The following is an 18,289-nucleotide window of genomic DNA, read 5'->3' as shown; positions in this document are numbered from 1 at the left end:
GGCTATGGGTAAGTTCTACAACAGGGACTCAGGCACTTCTTAAAGCTCAGGCCTGTATCTCCTCTGCCTTCTGAAAATGAGGAAGACTAAGCAGAAAAGGGGAGATATTTATCCCAAGTCTGTGATCCACACCACCAGTTTTGGTCTGCTGAACAAAAACAATTCCAGTAGGTTCTTGCGTTAGCTAATGGAGATGATGAAAATGCTTTTTCAGTCATTGACTTGATGTGTGTTGACTTTTTTAGAGAAAAAACAGACCAGCATGTGAAGATTAGGCCCTTTGTAGAATGGAATTTTTTTGGAATTTATTTTTTTTCTGAATGAAACAGTGCTTTGGTGGGTGAGGTTTAAATGTTCCAAAAGAAATTGTGTCTGTACTATGAATTCTTCAGGCCATTCCTGATTTTAACCATGAACTCTGTATAGGACAGGTACATGCATATGTTTAGAAAAAAATTTATAGTTATGGTGAAGAACAGTTAACAGATCCATTTGCTACCCATTTGGCACGTTGTGGTTAGTGTAATTTAATTTGTGCACTATTTCATTGCTGATACCTTTGAAAGTACAAGGTAAGAGTGTGCCTACATACAGGCTGGTCCTGCTTTTGTTGCATGGGAAAGATGCTTTGTGTATTCTGGGCTAGGAGAGAAACTACCCTCTTCTTGGCTTTGCCTGCTTGTGCCAGGATCTGGCATGAATTAATAAGTGGGAATCTATCCTGCATGACAATTAAATAAAACCAAAAAAAAAACCAAAACAAAAACAAAAACAACCCCCCCACACACAAAAAGAAGTCAAAAAAACCAAAAAGACGGCTTGAATTTTTTGTTTCTTCAAAGTTGCCTAAGCCATGGGACCTTACATTTCTGCATCAGCTGGACGTCCTTCCCTCAGGCAGGCCCAGCATGGCTGAGGTCCGGAGCCGGCGCTGAGGGCTGGTGGCCGCGGAGCCGAGCGCCAGGGGCAGGAGGCGGCAGGAGCCCCGTGAGGGGCGAGGGGCAGCGTGGCTGGGCAGGGAGCGCGGTCCCTGGGCCGGAGCCCGTGAGGGTGCCGGCGGGTGGGCGCTCGTCCCGGCCCCGGGAGAGCGGCGAGGGGGCCGAAGCGCTGAGTCAGCGCCGCGGTACCGCCGCGGAGGGCCGGGGGCCGGGCGGCGCCCCCGCCCCGGCGGTGCCCGGGAGGGGCGGGGAGAGGCGGCAGCGGCGGCGGGCAGGGCGCTGCCCCCCTTGGCCGCTCCTTATCAGCCCGGTTTGATGCTGCAAGGCGTGTCCGGGGATCTGCTCATGTGATGGAGCAAGAGGCAGGCGGGCGGGGGGACCAGGGGAGGAGGTGATTTTCCTCGCTGCTCTCGCTCGCGCGTTTTTTTTTTTTTTTCTTTCACCCCCCTTTTTTTTTTTTTTTTTTAATTTCCCCCCCTCTCGCGCCCTAAAGGAGTTTGCGGAGAGCCGGGTTCCTTCATTCCCGGCTGTGCCGCCGCCGCCGCCCACCGCCAGCCCCTACCCGCGGCTCCGCACGGCCGCGGGGCAGCGCCATGGGCGCCGGCAGCTCCGCCGAGCCGGCCGCCCCGCAGGACGGGGCCGGGGCCGCCGCCGAGCCCCCCAGTACTCCCCCAGAGCCGCTGCCGGCAGAAGACGCAGCGGAGCCCCAGCCACCAGAGGAGCCCGCCAAGGTAAAGCAGGGGCGGCGGGGAGGTGGCGGGAGGGACGCGAGGCGGCGGCTCCCGCCGCACCCCCGGGCCGGGGAAACTTTCCCGCCGCGGCTGCGGCCACCTGCCACAGCGCTGGGCACCCCCCAGGCCGGGCGCGGAGCCGGGGCGCGGCGGGGCCGGGACTGCGCCACGGCCGGCGCCGCAGTCATAAAACTCCCGCCGGCGGCAGCAGCGGCGGGGCGGGGGGCGAGGGCGGCTGCGGGGGCGCCGCCGCTTTTGTGTGCGGCCGGGGCGAGAGGAGCCGCACCCACCCGCGGCGAGGTCTGCGCCAAGGAGCCTCCTGACTGCGGTCCTGCGGCCGGATCGCCGCGGCTCCCGCGGCTCTCCGCAGCCCCCCCACTCCATCCTCTCCCCTCCCGAGGGAGCAGGTGGGAGGCGCGTCGGGGCGCGGCTCGGCAGTGCCTTCGGCTGGGCGCCAGGCGCGCTGTGCCCCCTTTCCCGCCCCGTCCCGCACCCTGGGGCTCGGGCTCACCTGAGCCGCCGCCCCCCGCCCGCCACCGCGGGGAAGGGGCGGCGGTGTCGGCGGCGGGGGCTGGAGCCATGCCTTTGGTGCGGCCCGCTGTCGTACCGCATAGGGGGCAAAGGGGGAGGGACTCCTGAACTCCCAGCCCGTGGGGAGCGAAGGAGCTCTAGGTATGTGTGATTTAAAATAAAGACGTTGAAGAATTGAAAGAAATTCTTTTAAAACATGTCTGGTGTTTAAAAATAGATTATGAATGAACCCATTTATCCCTCTGGAATAGGCGCGTTTAGGGGATTTTGGGACTGAAAGGGAGGTTATGTGCATCTGTGTGTTTACATAGCGTGGCTTTCGGGAGTTTGTAAGGGGAGAAGTAATGCCCCGTTCTACCGTGATCCCCTTCTTTGGGCTCTTCAGAGTTTGGGTGCTCAGAGCAGGGAGACTCCGAAGTTTCTGTGACTGGTGCGTGGGTGTATTAGAGCTTGAGAACCGGTTATGACTTTGTTTCTTTGACCTTGTGGTTCAGATTTAACTTTCAAGTTGAATTTCCCATAGTTCCTGGCTGCCACTAGACCTCCTTGTGCGTGTTTTGACAGATTTGAAAACCACATTGCGAATGAACTTTAAATTAACTAAGATGTATTTTTTTTTAACTAAATAAGCATTGGGGATTGGTGCTGGTTCACAAAATATGTAGCACTTTTATTGGGCAATTTTAGAATTCAGATGCTGCTGTTTAGAAAAGCGGGAATTTATATCGGGCAAGCATTTGGCTATTGTGGTTGTTTAAAATCTAAGATAATGCAACTTTGAAGAAGGGACATAATATTCATAGCCATGTTTATCCAGTTATGGGAACTAAGGCCCTCTAAAAAAAGAGAATCACAGTAATACTGTTCTCAAGTACAGATTATTATTAATACTGTGTTTTATGTCTTCTAAGCTTTAGGAAAAATGCCTTCTAGTAGATTTTTGCCTGATTATCCAAGTAGAACTTTTTAAAATTGGGGAAGCTCTATTACCATTTTGTTGCTATAAGAAGTTGTATTACTGCTGTTCTAAAAAAGCTGGTTTTGGCTTCCATTACATTGCACAAAAAGAAAAATAGGTTTTAATGAAGTTTAGTCATACTTTTTTTGTCTCATTTGTCTGTCTTACTAAAGTAAAGTAACTATTTGCAGATTTGTGACATGGTTTTTCATCATTATTCCTTCCAGCTCTTTAAATTTGAAAATTACCAGGTCTTGCAATGCCCCTGGAGAAATCTGTTAGATAGCTAATATGTTTGTGGAAGATAGGGAATCTTTTGGAGGGTGGTCTTCTATTTTGCATTTTTCACATTAAAATGCTCATTACAACCCTTGTAGAAGAAAAAGCTTTGGAAAATTACTTCAGTAGAATCCATCTTGAGTGAGCCTTGGCAAGGCAATTACAAATAAACTGTCTAAGCAACTAGTCTTATGCAGGATATAAAATCCTGGTGAAGTTGTGCTTTCTTTTGTGATGCGAAATCCTTGAAATATTTAATTAAATTTCCTTCATGACATAGCTGCATTTTTTGCAAGATGAAAACCTCTTATCCTTTTCTTCTAGAAAGGAAAAAATTTATAGTAATTAAGCCGGTTTGTTATTCACGTGTGCTCTTTGGGCAGGTACCAGTTTTTGGGTGTCCTGGTTAAAAAAAGGGAGGGTGTATGTTTCAGTGTTGCTCACTTCTACAGCCCAGGGACCCTGGAAAGCACTTGGTCTACAGAGCTTTGGGCCCTGGCTTGTGAGCATGGTGGGTTAAATGTGGGCTCATGTGGTGAGTACCTCAGCTGTTGACCCATCTTCTCAGAAGTTTCTGGTGAGTTACATGTAAAGCAGCTCTGGAGTTTCCAGCCTGCCACAGTACTAGGACTTGAAATGGGCAGATTTCTTTACTGTAGCAGACAAGACCTAAACTCTGGCAGTGGAGGAGCTGCTCCTTATCTTGCATAGCCACCACTGTGGGAAGCCACCTCTGCAGGGAGGTGTGAGAGATCCTGGTGGTACTAATCCATTCAGCTGCCTGAACTGAATTAATCAGATCTGTGAATTGATACCTGAGGTCCTGTTGAAACCAAGAGCCAGGGTATGGTTCTACAGAAGGCTGATTTTTGTGATGGAGTTACCTCCTTGCTGTTGTAGCAGTAATGCTTTTTTTCCCCCCATCCTTTTCTTCCTCCCCGTTCTTCCTTGTTTTGCCTCAGATGACGCAGTCTCACTTGTCTGTGTTGGGTCCTAACCTTGCTTTCTGTAAGCAGGTTATACTCACTAACCCTTCAGGCAGCTGAAATTTATTCTTGCTGGACCATTTGCCTGATCTGCTTGTGAGTTCATTTGATTCCTACATTGTAGAGGTGAGATCAAGAGCCAGGACAAGGCAAGCATTTGCAGCAGGGCTGGAGGGGAAATGAAAAAACTTCTGTTGGTAGCAATGAGCTGGTGAAAACTCATTGAAACCTCAGGGGCAGACTGTCCTGAGCAGCACGGAGGCCTGAAGCTTGGCCTGAGAAGGATTTGCTAGACTTACTAGTGCTAGAAGTAGGAACAAGATCTTCTTGGTCTTGAAGAAGGCCTAAGAAACCTTAGATGTCCTGAACAGGTGAAAGCCGTGGAGATGTCTGATGAGGTGGTTCATGTGCTCCTGCCTCCTCCCCAGAGCACCTGCATCTTCTCCTTTATTGCATCTGTCACTGTGTGAGCTCGTTCAAGGAGCTAAGCCCCTGGAAAACTGTTCCAGTTCTTTGGCAAGGTCATTCTCTACTGATTGAGTGAGATGTGTTACCATCTGGGTCTCAGCAGAAGCTGCAGGTACAGGGGAGCAGGCAGGATCTTGTGTCCAGAGTTTGAAAAGAAGCTGGGTCACACTTCTGTTGGTGGCAGCATGTGACTGGATTGGTTTGGCTGTCTCCATTTTGTGAGCACCTTCTCTGTTCATAGGAGTGATGTGGCTCTCACCCAACTTCCAATTTTGATGCTAAGCATTGGAGAGATGGGAAAAGATGCCAGCGTGGTGCCCTCGCATGGGGCAGAAGGTGACTTCAAGCCACATGGGCAACGCCAAGATAGCTGTGTCATCCTACCAGCATTGCAGCTAACAGTGACAATCACACATGTGCCACTTTTATTTTATTTAGAAGTTTGAGGTGCCAGCTTTAATATGGGTTTCTTTTTGTGGCCCTGTGGAAGGAGCCACGCTCTGTTGGAGCAGCTACCTGAAAGCGTGTAGGGAAACTTCCAGAGAGAGAACTTGGAAAAATACAGGCATGCTAATAAGCTATTCTTGCATCAAAATCTAGGCTTGTCAGAGATAATATTTTCATGGGGATTGATGGCTTGAAGATGTGGTGTGGTAGATCATTGGCATGCAAGGGCCCCCACTTAAGCAGCAAGTCATTCAAACAGTGTTTTCGTGATGGTTCCCATTTCTGAGTAGTAACTTGATTATGCTACCTGTGTTGTAATGAGAGCAAGTGTGTGCTAGACAGTAAATATTTGGAACTGTCTCTTCTAAAGAGGTTACCAGCTGAGATGTCAGAGTGTCTTATTGTCCGAGTGCCTGACAAATAACAGCTGGGGCAGACTTACATCTGATGTTTAAACAACTGCGTTCTGGTGAGGGAGCTGAGTCAGCCTGAAAATACTACGTTAGCAATGGTGAAACTAAGCTTATTAAAGGAAAGTCCCTAGACTGTGTCTCTGGGAGCCCAGTTTGAGACATTTGGTCTGAGCCTGCAGTGTTCCCCTGGTTCAGCACGGTCTGATTCCCATTAGATACTTCTTTTCCATCTGGGGAGGAAGAGACTGGTACAATTCAGTGGTAAGGTTTGGAGGGCTGACCGTGCCTGTGGAGTGGCTAGGCTGAAAGAATAAAAATGTGTAATTGAAAAAATGCACAATGGAAATTGGTGTCATAGCGGCACCAAAAGCGTGAAATAGCCCCCTAATCATCTAGGAGATAAGAGGGAGGTGGTAGGGGGAGTGGCCGGGCACTTTGAAAGCCGAGGCAATTAGCTTGTGTTTGATGTGGTGGAGTCTAAAGAGATGCAAAGAGGAGCGTCGGGACTTTGAAAGTCCTCCAGGTTGGAAATGCAAGCCTGGGTGTGGTTGCTGAGAGGAGAGAAACGTGCTGCGTGCTCAGCCCTTGTTCTGACTGGTCCTTAGAGCCTGGGTGAGCTATACCTGTGAAATGCTTCCATAAGGTGCTGTCTGAAAGAGCTGGAAGGTAGGAGACCTGGGAAGGAGCTCCGTTTGGATCAGGCTTCAGAATAACAGACTGGGGGTAGTGTTTCTTTCACAAGCTGCAAGAAGAGATCACAGGGATGAATTGGGTGTAGACACTTTTTGGTGTTTTGGCTATTTTGTTTTATCCATTTGGGTTTGGAGGGTAGTCATCCATAAGGAGGTGTCACAGCAAAGTCGAGCTGAGAATTGGGGGAGAATAGTGTAGATGAGCTGAAAGGTGTGGAGCAAGTTCTTGGCTTTGTCTGCAGGAGGCAGAAATAAGGTAATGAAATGTGTGCTATTATGTGCCTTATAGAGGAAGGTCCTTGTGTTTTCTTCACCTGGAACTTGCAATATCCCACAAACCTCTAATGTTTAGCTAATGCAAAACAAGACAAACTGCTGTGAACAAAGAGTTGGAATGATCCATTTTTTTTTTCATTTCCCAAGTGTTGATGTTTGAAGTTCTTTTTAATGAAACAGCATGTGCTAAAAGCAGACCCCCTAAGCACAGCAACAGTCTTTCCCAGAGTTTCAAAATCAAACTTCAGGAAAAATATTAGTTATGTTAGTTTGCTCAGTTGTTCAGACAGCTGGATCTGGCTATTTTAGTAATCTAATGTAGAATCACTGTAGCAGGATTAACAGAATGAAGCAAAATTAACTCTGGTGGGTTTGGGCCTGGTGTGAGGAATCCCTGGAATGATTTGGGTCTGGTACAAGGAATGTTGGGAATGATGGTGATAGCTGGTGGGGGAAGAGGCTGGGTGCTGTGAACCCCTCAGGAACAGTGTCTGAAAGAAGCATCCACTAATGTACAGTGAGATCAGGGACCTGCAGTTCATCCACATCTCATGCAATTTGTCGTGTTAATTTATCCATTTTCAATTTTGTGTGTGTTTAATGGAGTCTAACAGTTGGGCCTGCTGCTGGATGCAAGATGGAGCAGAAGCTGCTCTTGGTTACAGTGCCAAGGGCAACAAGCCCTGTGTATTTTAGTCTCATTAGCTGGGTGTCTGCCCTTTGCTTCCATCTTTATGGTGAATGTGAGGCAAATATTAAAAAAATACATGCAGGATATACAGTAATGGCGTGACAGAAACTGGACTGTTGCTTTGCTAATGGCTCTTTGTTTTGGGAATGAAGAAGCTGAAAGATCAGTGAACTGGATAACCAGTTCCCCTTGGTTTCTCCCGTGTTCATGAGACAACACATTCATAAATTAATAATCAAAGGAGTGTAATGAATGTGTGCCACAAAAACCTGATAAATGTTGGTAAACCTGCCAAATGTAATGTTTCATTGCCTGTAGATAAATGCATAAAGATGAACAGAGAGATTCCTAATACTGTTAATTTTTGTCTTTTTAAATTTTGTTTTCACCCATCTCCCTAAACTCTATGTTGTATTTGTCTAAGCTTTACAACTATTCTCAATGGAATTAAGAGCACTGCTCACCAAATTAGATATAATTGGACTAAACTGCAGTTTAGATCCCTTCAGAGAAATGAAGCAGTTAATGTGAAGGAAAACTGAAATTAGTTTCTTTTGAGGACTAATGCAGTGGGACAGTCTGCACTGACCCTCATAAAGAACCTGAGAACTTTTTTTAGAACACAATTTTTTTTTCTTCATTTAAACTAATGATGCTGTTATGTCTCCTTTCACTTTACAAACTCCCCAAAGGTTTATTCTCCTTTGTACATTTTAATTTGGAAAAAATACTATTGTTTTATTAGTTTTGATTATTCAATTATTTAAAGCAGAACACTAGATTTGAAAATCTAAGTTTGTCTTCCCAAGGCCAAGAATCACATCAAACCCTTTCCCAAGAGATTGGGGTAAAAAGTTAGGGTTATATTGCAGGTCTGGTCAGATTTGAAAATATTGAGGTTTTTTCATGTTTTTACATTTTTTACTCAGTTGTGACAGATGGATCCTGTTTCCAAAACTGAATTTATGTACAGAGTGAATAGGGATTATAATTATACTGGGTAGGTGTAAAAACTGCTTATAGTCTTACATTTAGTGATGTTTTATATTCAATTCTGTTTTTCCTACTGGAAGGTATTGAAGATTTAACAGATCTAAAGGGTTATCTGCTAGACCCAGTGACTTCTGAATTTGGGTCTGAAATCTTTAGGATTATATAAAGTCGCTGTTTTCCTGAATGTACCAAAACTATAGAATAAATTCAGAGCTGGGGTAATAGCAAGTACTACCATTGTTAATATTTTATCATAACAGTCTGTGCTCAGTTTAAAAAAGAGACAAACTGTACTGCGTTGAGGTACTAAGTACCTTTTTTACTCTGGTTCTTTGCAGAGTCCACTGGTGCTTATTAGGCAAATGGTTGACTGTGTCTGTACATGTGTGTCTGTACATGGGACTGGCTTTAAAATGGTGTGCTGCCTGCGGGAGGCTTTGAAAAAAAGGCAGAGAAATCTTTGAATAATGTGAGGAATGCTAAGATATTCAGTGCTGTTGCCTTTCTTGTGACTTGAAAGAATTGTTGGTGCTAATTCTGAGAGTATAATCTTGAAATAGTCATCCATGGCTTTTTCTTCAGATAGCCAAGTTTTCTGAGAGCCAGTCAAGTCAAGGTTGTTCTTGTGTTTGCAGGACTAGCAGTTGTCTTTCAAGAATGAATCATTAAAACTTATTATTTATTTAAAAAATAGTAATGGTCCTCTACTAAATTTGTACTGAAAAATCTTAAAGCCCTTTCAGAACCAGGTTGTTTTTTTCTATGTCTTGCTGGTCTTTAATTTGTTACTCCCATTCAGCTAATGCTGTGTGCAACTGCAGAGGAGCTTCCCAAGGTTTACGTGCCTTTGTTCGGTAGTGTGGTGTCTTTATCCTTCCTGAGTTCCTGTGTTTTAGATTTATGGGAAGGATGATGTGAGAAGCGGGAATGTAATCTGAGTGTTGAGCCATTCAGTATTTCTTCTATTTAATATCTGGTCTCAGCATGTGAAAACTCTAAAGCCAAGTTATTCCATCTGTGGTATTGGCAGTGAGCAGAATGGGATCCTTTTTCGTGAGGTGGATTATGTGGCTGTGAAAGGCAGCTTTGAGGAGCACAACAATGCCGGGTGGTAACAATTTAGCTTAATTAAGGGTTCTGAACTGAAAATGGGGAACCTGAATGCACACACTTCATTGCCTGTGCAAGTGGGGTACGGAGCTTCTCCCACATCTCACCCAGCATGTGAAAAGAATCTGGTGATTAAGAGGAAAGCCCTTTTCCTGGCACTCTATCTGTTGATTTGAAATTCTGTTGCAGCAGGCTAATTACTAGTAAAAATAAATAAATAGATTTTCCCATTCAGGTTTATGGGGGGGGGGGGGAGGGCTGGAAGAGAGTCATCAGCAATGTGGCATCTTCCTGGATCCCAGTTTGGTGCTTCAGGCCTGTGGTTGTTAGATCCCATCTTCCAGTGTAATGTATCTGGGATGCCTTTGATTAATTAACAGGGCTTCAATGGCAGTATTTTGGGAGTACAGAGAAGTCATAAGACAATGATACGTAATTAAAGTTTGCTGTTCCACCAGAGGAACTTCAAACTTTTGCCTCAGGAATAATGGTTAATTATTCCTGGAATTATTAGTGGAAAGTTTCTGTTGGAAGGTAATAGAATCAGTTGGAGAACTAGTTCATTAAAGAGTAATCAATAAATTAAAGGGTAATTAAGTATCTTACAATGACCACAACACATTCCATGATTTAAAAAAAAATACGCTTGTGAAAGTATATTTCTTCTTATAGGGAAAGCCAGTGTAAATTCTGAAAATAATTAGAGTGTGTCAAGTGTGGAAGCTGAAAAACAGATTCTTCTTTTTGCATATATTAGCAAATCTAGAAAAAATATTTCAAATGCTATAGGGCTGAGTTCCAAAGAATTGCAAAGCTCTTTCCTCCTGTAAGAATAGTTTCTGCCTAATAACAGAGGTCCAAAATTTCTAGTTTTAATCTCAGTTTCACTGCATTTCCTCATGGGAAATCCATATGTCTTCTGCTTTCTGTCCTGAACAGTTTCTTTGTAGTTGTATTGTTGATGATGATAAGTACATCAGTAGAGGAACAATACCAAAGGCTATATTATAGAGAGAATTCATTAATGTATCAGAGCAGTTGTGCCAGACACTTTGAATGAAGAATTTCTTTCCATCAGCTAGATTCACCTTATCCTGGAGTTTTCCTTCATGGGAGAAACCAGTTTCTGCACAAGGTTATAGGTCATTGTCTGTAAGACCTGTTTCTTCTGTGTATTTCATGCGGGAGAGCAGAAAGATAAATATTCCCAGATTTTGTGTTTTGGGTTTTTTTCCTCCTTCTTTTTTTTTTTTTTTTTAATAAAAGTACTTTTATTTAATGAAGTTAAAATTACTTGTATGTATATCTTCAAAATGAGAATGAAAGAACAATATTCTGTGGGGCTTGGGGGGTAATCCAGCCTAATACTGACATTTTCTTTTTCTTTTCTTTTCTCTTTATCTTTCCCTACTACCATCCTTCAATCAATATTTGACCACACAGGCTTTAAATGCAAGTTTACCAGTACCTGATCTTAGTGAAGACAATTTGAAGGATGATGTCTCACCACAGGAGCCACTGCAGCTGGGAGCTGTTACAGCATCTAAGGAACCATGTGGGCAGCAGTCAGAGGTGGCTTCACTGCTCCAAGAACCACATGGAGAGCAAACCGAGTCTGCTGGAGCAAATGGTGAGTACAAACGTTTGTTCAGTGGACATACCATAGAGGCCTGCATGCTAAATGGGATGATAAGTAGAAATAGGGCTCAATTGGCTGTCTGCTGCTGAACAGGTATTACTCAAGTGATCCGTTATTGCTCAGGTGCTTCTTAGGCACTGTTTTGTGGGAGATGTTTGCTCTGTAGGAGAGAGTTCATATGTCAAGTGGCTTGTGGACTGAAGGTGTTGGTGTCAGTGGTGGACATCCACCTCTTAGGAGCAGGTCAGTTTCTACTTCTTGTGTTAGTTCCTGCTGCATAGGCCTGTCCCTTCCTTCATAAGGCAGAAATCCTTTCTATGTTAATTCATTAGTGGTATTAATGATAAATGGTTCTGAACTCATAGAAAGGGACAGACTGCTAATCCGTTGGTTTTACCTTGATTAAAGTTCCCTTTCCTACAGGTTTTAATCGGATTTGCGTTGGGACCACGAAACCTTTCTCATCATAGGCAACCCAGTGTGTTCTGTCTTGGGACTGTCTCCCTTGCCTTGCTGCAGAGTCAGGAATATGCTGTTCTTTCTGTGTGATCTGGCAGCCCACCTTTCCTGCTCTCATCAGCCACTTCTTGATTTCCTCTGTTCCTCCTCACCGGCGTGTGTTGAGATTTGCTTCAGCAGTCCTGCTGCCTGCTGACTTTTTGGCAGGATGGTGAGAGGGAGGGCTGGTTTTCAGTCAGAGCAGGCATCTAATGCTGGTGGTAGGGAGCTGGGAAGGGATGGTGACACAGGGTATGAGGCACTATCTTCAGCGTCCGCCTGCAGAGTGCCTTAAGGCATGTGTGTAACCCATGGTGTACTCTTAAGGTTTGAATCCTGGTAAAAGCAATTCTTCATCCCAGCTTTAGATTAATTGCCATAATGCTGTTATCTCAGTAGAAGGCTACCATATCTTATCCTGAACTTTTGTGCCTTTTTTTTTTTTTTAAATCATACCTGTAGGGACTTTTGACACTATAAAAATTGTTTTATCTTTCATGAAACTCCACTTCTCTAAAATTTTACTCCTTAGTGGACAGGGATTGGGGGGAGGATACTCACTAAACAGAGTCATAGAGAAAAAGAAAATATTTGATGTTTGGAAGTAGCCTCAGAAGATTTCATGTTGATATTCAGCTTCTGGATAGAAGAAAAAAAGGCTGTTAAAAGGGCATTACTTTAAGTCAATTGTCAAAGATTATAATTATTTTTGAATAATCCTGGGTTGTAGTTTCAATTGTACAGAAATCACATTCCTGGGATATGTAATGAAGAGGTGAGAAGCTTCCTGTGAGTGCAGCTAAATATGTGTAACAAGTTGCATGGCATGAAGTGAACAAACGCAGCATTAAGAATCTGGGTTTGAGTAGACTGCCTGATAAACTTTGGCTTTGTTTGAGAATCATCTCTCTGTGGTTGTGTGATATTCCTATTCAATGGAGCCAAGTCTACATGGTAGCATTGTTTATGTGAAAGGGAAAACAGTACTATGTGTTCACTCTTGAAGTAAAAAAATCATTTTATGAAGATGATGCAGCATGTATTTGCTGGTAATGATAGATGAAAATGACATCATCTATAGAGACAAATAAAACTAGCCCACTTGAGCACTGAAAGTTCTTCAAATAAAGATTGTGTTCTGATGTTTGTTTTTGTCCACTCCTCTGGACCTTAAGAGAGTCTGTTCCACCTCATCTGTCCTTAGGCAGATTAGTAAAGGTAGAGAAGAAGTATCTCTTGCTTGCTTCATGCACACAAATCTTTGCACTTAGAAAAATCTCCCATTTTTGTGCTACGCTTCATGTTCTCCACTCGTTGTTTATTTCAGCTTGCTTGCAAGTCTAAACTCAGAAGTAAAGCATTGTGGCACCAAGCACCGACACAATACAAGTGTTCGTCTATGGTAAAGAAGTGTTTGTGCTTAAAAGTTTCTTTGTTTGGTTGGTTCTCATCATCATTTTTTGAATCTTGCATTCAGAAGACCACTTGAGAGATGACCTAGACTCATTAAAGTTGCACTATAAAACTAAATTAACCAGATACTCTGGTAAATTGGCTCTGACAGAGATGAAGTCTCAAAGTATCATCAGAACTTTGGAGATATTCAATATAATCAGTTGTAATCAAAATAGAAATACTGTTGCTATTACAGGAGGACACCTGTATTAGATACTGAGCCTTTACATTTTATTTTATTATATTGCATCCCTTTTTTACTATCAGTAGGAGCACTAAATTATTATACTAGTATCTGGAGTAATACGCTTATGAAACTCTTGACAGCAGAATTTGAGGCAATTTATAAGTAACTAGGTTGTAGAGAATTCCAATTAAAAAAAACCCTTCAGACAAATGAAAACAAAACAAGCTCAAACCAACCCCACAGTAACAGGCAAAGGAGCAAACATTTCAGTGTGGAAAAACAAAGTGGTTTTTGTATGGTTTTGTTTATGAGGGATAAAATCCATGGGGCTTTTAAGCAGCATCTGTTGAGGTTGGATGTGGATGCCTTGTGGGAAGCTGCTTCGGGAAGGCATTACTAGCGGAGGGAACTGAAGCGGCTGGTTCGAAAGCGGTGGCTGGTTGGAAAGCGGCAGCCGGCGCCTGTTCCCTTCGGGGCAGGGGGCGATAAAGGCTCGGAGCGGCAGTTCCGACACGGACCCTGAGAGGCACCACGCTAGTGCCGGCCAGCGGTGGGAAGAGCCGGCCGGGCGGGGGGCGGTTCCGGGCGGGGCCCGGGGCTGTCCGGGACGGGGGGGAGCGGCCGTGGGGCTCGGGGTAGAGCCCAGCCCTCCGACAGGCAGACTTCCATGAGGCAGGCTCTCCGCCGTCCGTCCGTCCGTCCAGCCAGCCGGTTGCCGGGGGCTGGAAGCGCCGCTGCCGCCTCCCTCTCGCTGGCGTCGGCTGGGGCTGCCCCGCGCCCCTGGGAGGAACCTCGGAGCGGGAGAGGGAGTTGGTGGTGTCAGTGTGGCTTCAGCCATGCTGGGGACAGTGACGATGGCGGGTAAGGCGGTGTGGCACTGCCGGCACACGCGGTTTGCTCCCTGGGCTCAGTAGCGCCTGGGCTGTGCGGGCGGCAGCAGCATCCCCATCGCCGGGCTGCGGCGGTGCGCCGCTGCCGGAGAGCCTCGGAGCGCCGAGCCCCCAGGGTTGCCGACTCTGGGTCTCCTGGCAGGGCCTTAGGAGTTAAAAGGTCTGCCTTAAGTATTTTTATCTCAGTGAGAACCGCTTCCAAGCGAAGGCTGCTGAAACTTCAGGAAGTGTCATATCGCCTCATTCGGACGTACGATGTGGTACCTGCGATACAAGGCTTTGTGAATGTGGAGGTGCTAACTGGGTGTTTCTCTGCGGGACGGGGCTGTGACTTGGTATCTGAAATTGGGGAATAGAAAGCAATAAGGCAGTAAAATACCTTAAGAGCTAAACTTGATGAAATTGGAAGGAATATGAAAGTTAGCATCGTTTATATGTTGTAAAAATATTTGCATGAGAGAAATGAAGCTGTTGCTGAATTGCTGTTTTAACAAAACAAAATAGAGAGGGGATTAGCGCCGTGGCAAGTGTGTGTGTGTATGTATGTATGTATATATGTATGTATGTATGTATGGGGGGCAGCGAGATCCCAGCCTGCAATACCAAAAACTCCATGCTGTCTGTCCTGAACTCCACACATCTTACTTAAGGAATTAGCACACAAGCCACTGAAGCTGAGAGCCAATACTGTAAACTAATTGGGCTTTCTGAAAAAATCAGTTTTGGGGGAGCAAAGAATTGGAAAAAAAAAATTCCGTTTTTTTCAGAAAACTTATGTCAAAGAAAGACAAACTTATGTCTTTCTCTGGGAGACAAAGTGCTATTATTAAGTTTAAATAAACAAACCTCAGGTTTTTTGTGTTTTTTTCACTAAAGATAGCTAACTTGCATTGGAATTTCCCTCAGATTGATGATATATGACTCTAGCTGTCTAGGAAATCTTTATTTCATTGTATTAATAATTACTCTCTTGTATATTGTTTGCTAGAGCCAGTGAATGAATTCAACAAATAGGGGGAGTTTATTCACGCAAAATACTCTAACTTTACAATACGTATTGACAACAAAGCCTGTAGAAATGCGGCTCCATTTGGAGCGGGCCCTGGGGAGGACTGTACGTGATTTGAATCAGTGAGTAGTGGAGGAGATATCCTACTGCTGTTTACAATAGGGTTTTCATTAAACTCGATGCTTAATGAGCTTATCACATGCTGAGTCTTTTTCCTCAAGGGTTCTCTATTTTTTTATTTCCTTTTATTGTTAGCAATTAAAGGTTAAACTGTTTTTCAAAAGCAATGTCTTTATAGGTTTGCACAGTTGTGATTGTTTGAGGTTTTCCTTATTTAATAATTCCTGTGGAAGAACCTTAGATTTTCACTGCAGCCCAGCTGCTTCTATAGTACATTTCCCAAGAACTGCATTTAGTTTGTGGTATGTGTTACCATTTCTTGGAAGGGACAGAGAACTTCTGCTTATTGGTATGCAGGAGTGTATTAAGCTGTCATGTGTCTAATTAGTGCAGATGCAGCTTCATCTCCTTTGTGGTGAGCTTGTGATGTTTACATTAGGCTTTATGTGGTCGTTTTGATAAAGAAAAAATTTCAATCTGCTTTTCATTGTTCATTAATCATTAGGGGTTCTCAGAAATGTCCCAGCATTTACTGGCCTGTATTGCTTATCCCATCCTTGTTGCTAATGGAGCCATGAATTTTTTTTCCCCTTAAAGACTCAAGTGCTAGAGTTGTGTCTTTCTTAGGCTTGGTGAAAAAATGTAATTTTAAGAAGCAGAACCAAGTCACTGAATGTGTGATATGGACAGCATGTCTAACCATGAAATTTCATAAATATTTGTAGCATGCTGGTTTGGTTCCCAAACAGAACAGCTGTGCTGGTCCGAGAGCAGTTTATTATTGTGAGTGTATTTAATGAAGAATTTTTGACTACAGCAACTATATCCAAGCCATAGCTAGTGACCCTTGTGGCTTTAAAAGGCTTCTGTTTATTTTTAAAAAACTACACTGTTTTCTGATTTTTAGGGTTGTTTCTTGAAACACTAAAATGAAAAAAGGAATATCTTAATCTTGAGTAAATGAAATACATAACTTTTCCTGCTGGAATTTGAGAAGCTGGGCTCAGAATTGGAATTTGAGAAGCTCTGGGTTGGAGCACACAAGTACAGCTAAATCAAAATCTTCTAAAAATAAAGATTTTTGAATGCTACAGTATCATAGTCAAAATGATTGTGTGTTTGGGGTTTTCATTTGTTTGCTTTTTCAGTTATTTTTCTATGATACCGTTTACTAGGGATGCTGCTTTTGCTTTCTAAAGGAGCTCTAAGCCATGAAAAATAATAGATATTTTTCAGTTTTTTCCTTTTTTCTGATTTTAAAAATAATCACAAAAGTATATGAGATTTTAAAGCCTGACTCTTCAGTTGCCACTGAAGTACCAGAGAACTGAATACTAAATAGTACTTGTTTCAAAAGCTTTGAAATAACAATATGGTTAAAATGCTCATGAATTGCAAGGATACACAGTGAGATTTAGCATGCAAAAATCTCTGTAAATCTTCCCTCATTATTTAATTAATCTGAAAGAACTTGTACTTTGCAATGAACATGGCAAGTCAGTCCTTGGAAAATTGGGTGAATAGAAGGGAGAAGGACATAGTATGTGCTTTCTATGAAAGAATTCTTTGTACATCAAAGCGGAATTAAATAGGGTGTGTGGTAGGCAAAGGAAGGAAGAATTTGTGAAAAATACATTGTTAAGCAGCAATGTCACAGTTGTAGTTTAAAAAAACTGAATTGTTAGAAGGATAAAACATAATCTTATTTCTGTGTCCTTTTGTTGCTGTGAAGTGAGTAATGTGTTTGATTTATTAAACCCAACCTTCTGAAACTTGTGATTAAAATAATAAGAATTTGTGGTATAATGCCCAGTTTGTACACTCTGCAGTGGAAACTTAGAAGCACAGATAGGTTTTCTTTTTTTTCTCTCTCTTTTTTTTTTTTTTTTTTTTCAATGCTAAAGTGCTCAATCTCACAAATAATTCCAAATAGCTACTTTATTCTAAATAAATCTGTTCAGGGTAGGTTTTTCACAGATATTGTAATTTCAGGCTGTGTCTTGGTTTTTAATTACTTGTATCAATTTTTATCCTTTCTTTATATTGTCATTAATGTTTCTAATGATAATTAGAAGAATTGTGCAGTTAAGAGAAAACTGCATTTGACAGATACAGGCTTGGTTCAGATTTTTTTTAACGGCCTCCTGTTCGTGTCATATGAGTTTTAGAGCAGTAGCTGTTGGTTTGTTTTTTTGTGGCTTTTTTTTTCTTTTACAAGTTTTATTTGTAGCAAATCTAGACACAACAAAGGCAAATGATTGTAAAATACACCTCAGGGCTGCAGCATTTGCTTTTGCTCATGCAAACCTAGTGAGAGAATTGTGTATGTGACCAGCAGCACGATTTGGCCCTAAAGACTGAATAAATGAAAAGAGTACAAAGTCCTCTGGAGCCTTGCAGTGGCCAGAGGAGTTTGTGAGGTGGGCGCTGGGTGTGTGTCACATCCATCTGAGAGATTGAGAATGTAGGGAATTCATGGAAAAAATCCAGCGCCGTGCTGCAAATCCTTAAGGGGAAAAGTCAACCAATTCCAGATGTTGACATGGTTGACTTCGAGCCCACGAAGTGCTGTAGATTTAACTCTTGCAGTCACTGTGGCTTTTTTTAACTCTTTGGCAGCTGCCAGGGGAGAAACACATTTTCACTTCTGGAGAGAGATGAGTGCTGGGAGCAGTTAAGTTGCACTGCCGACTGTGTCAGTCTACAAAAAGAAGGGTTTAATTACTCATTTTATTTTTAATGGGATGAGACAGGAGTTCAGTCATTCTGAAAATACTAATTCTCCAACAACTGATCAGCATGCTTCTGATAAAATAGAAATAAATTCTCCCAGTGGACTAAGTACACATGAAATTGTGAAATCAAGCACCTTTGAGTCCTCAGTAGTGTCGGTTTTGAAAGTTTCTTTCAGAATAAAAATTGCAGTTATTAAAACATGAGCAGCACTTTGATTCACTTAAAAATATTTGAAAAGTTAA

At 43.3% G+C, this 18,289-nt stretch overlaps 1 protein-coding gene across 1 annotated transcript in view; it reads left to right on the top strand.

Annotated features, from left to right (window-relative positions):
• The first annotated feature begins 1,531 nt into the window (after nt 1-1,531).
• AKAP12 (A-kinase anchoring protein 12) overlaps nt 1,532-18,289 on the top strand; it is a 30,281-nt gene continuing 13,523 nt past the window's right edge. Inside the window, 2 exon segments of the mRNA XM_050972148.1 lie at nt 1,532-1,669; nt 10,957-11,143. Coding sequence (XP_050828105.1) covers nt 1,532-1,669; nt 10,957-11,143 — 325 coding nt within the window.

Source organism: Serinus canaria, chromosome 3 (genome assembly GCF_022539315.1).
Source record: "Serinus canaria isolate serCan28SL12 chromosome 3, serCan2020, whole genome shotgun sequence".
In the NCBI taxonomy this organism is placed as follows: Eukaryota; Metazoa; Chordata; class Aves; order Passeriformes; family Fringillidae; genus Serinus; species Serinus canaria.
This window is presented reverse-complemented; position numbering and strand designations above follow the sequence as displayed.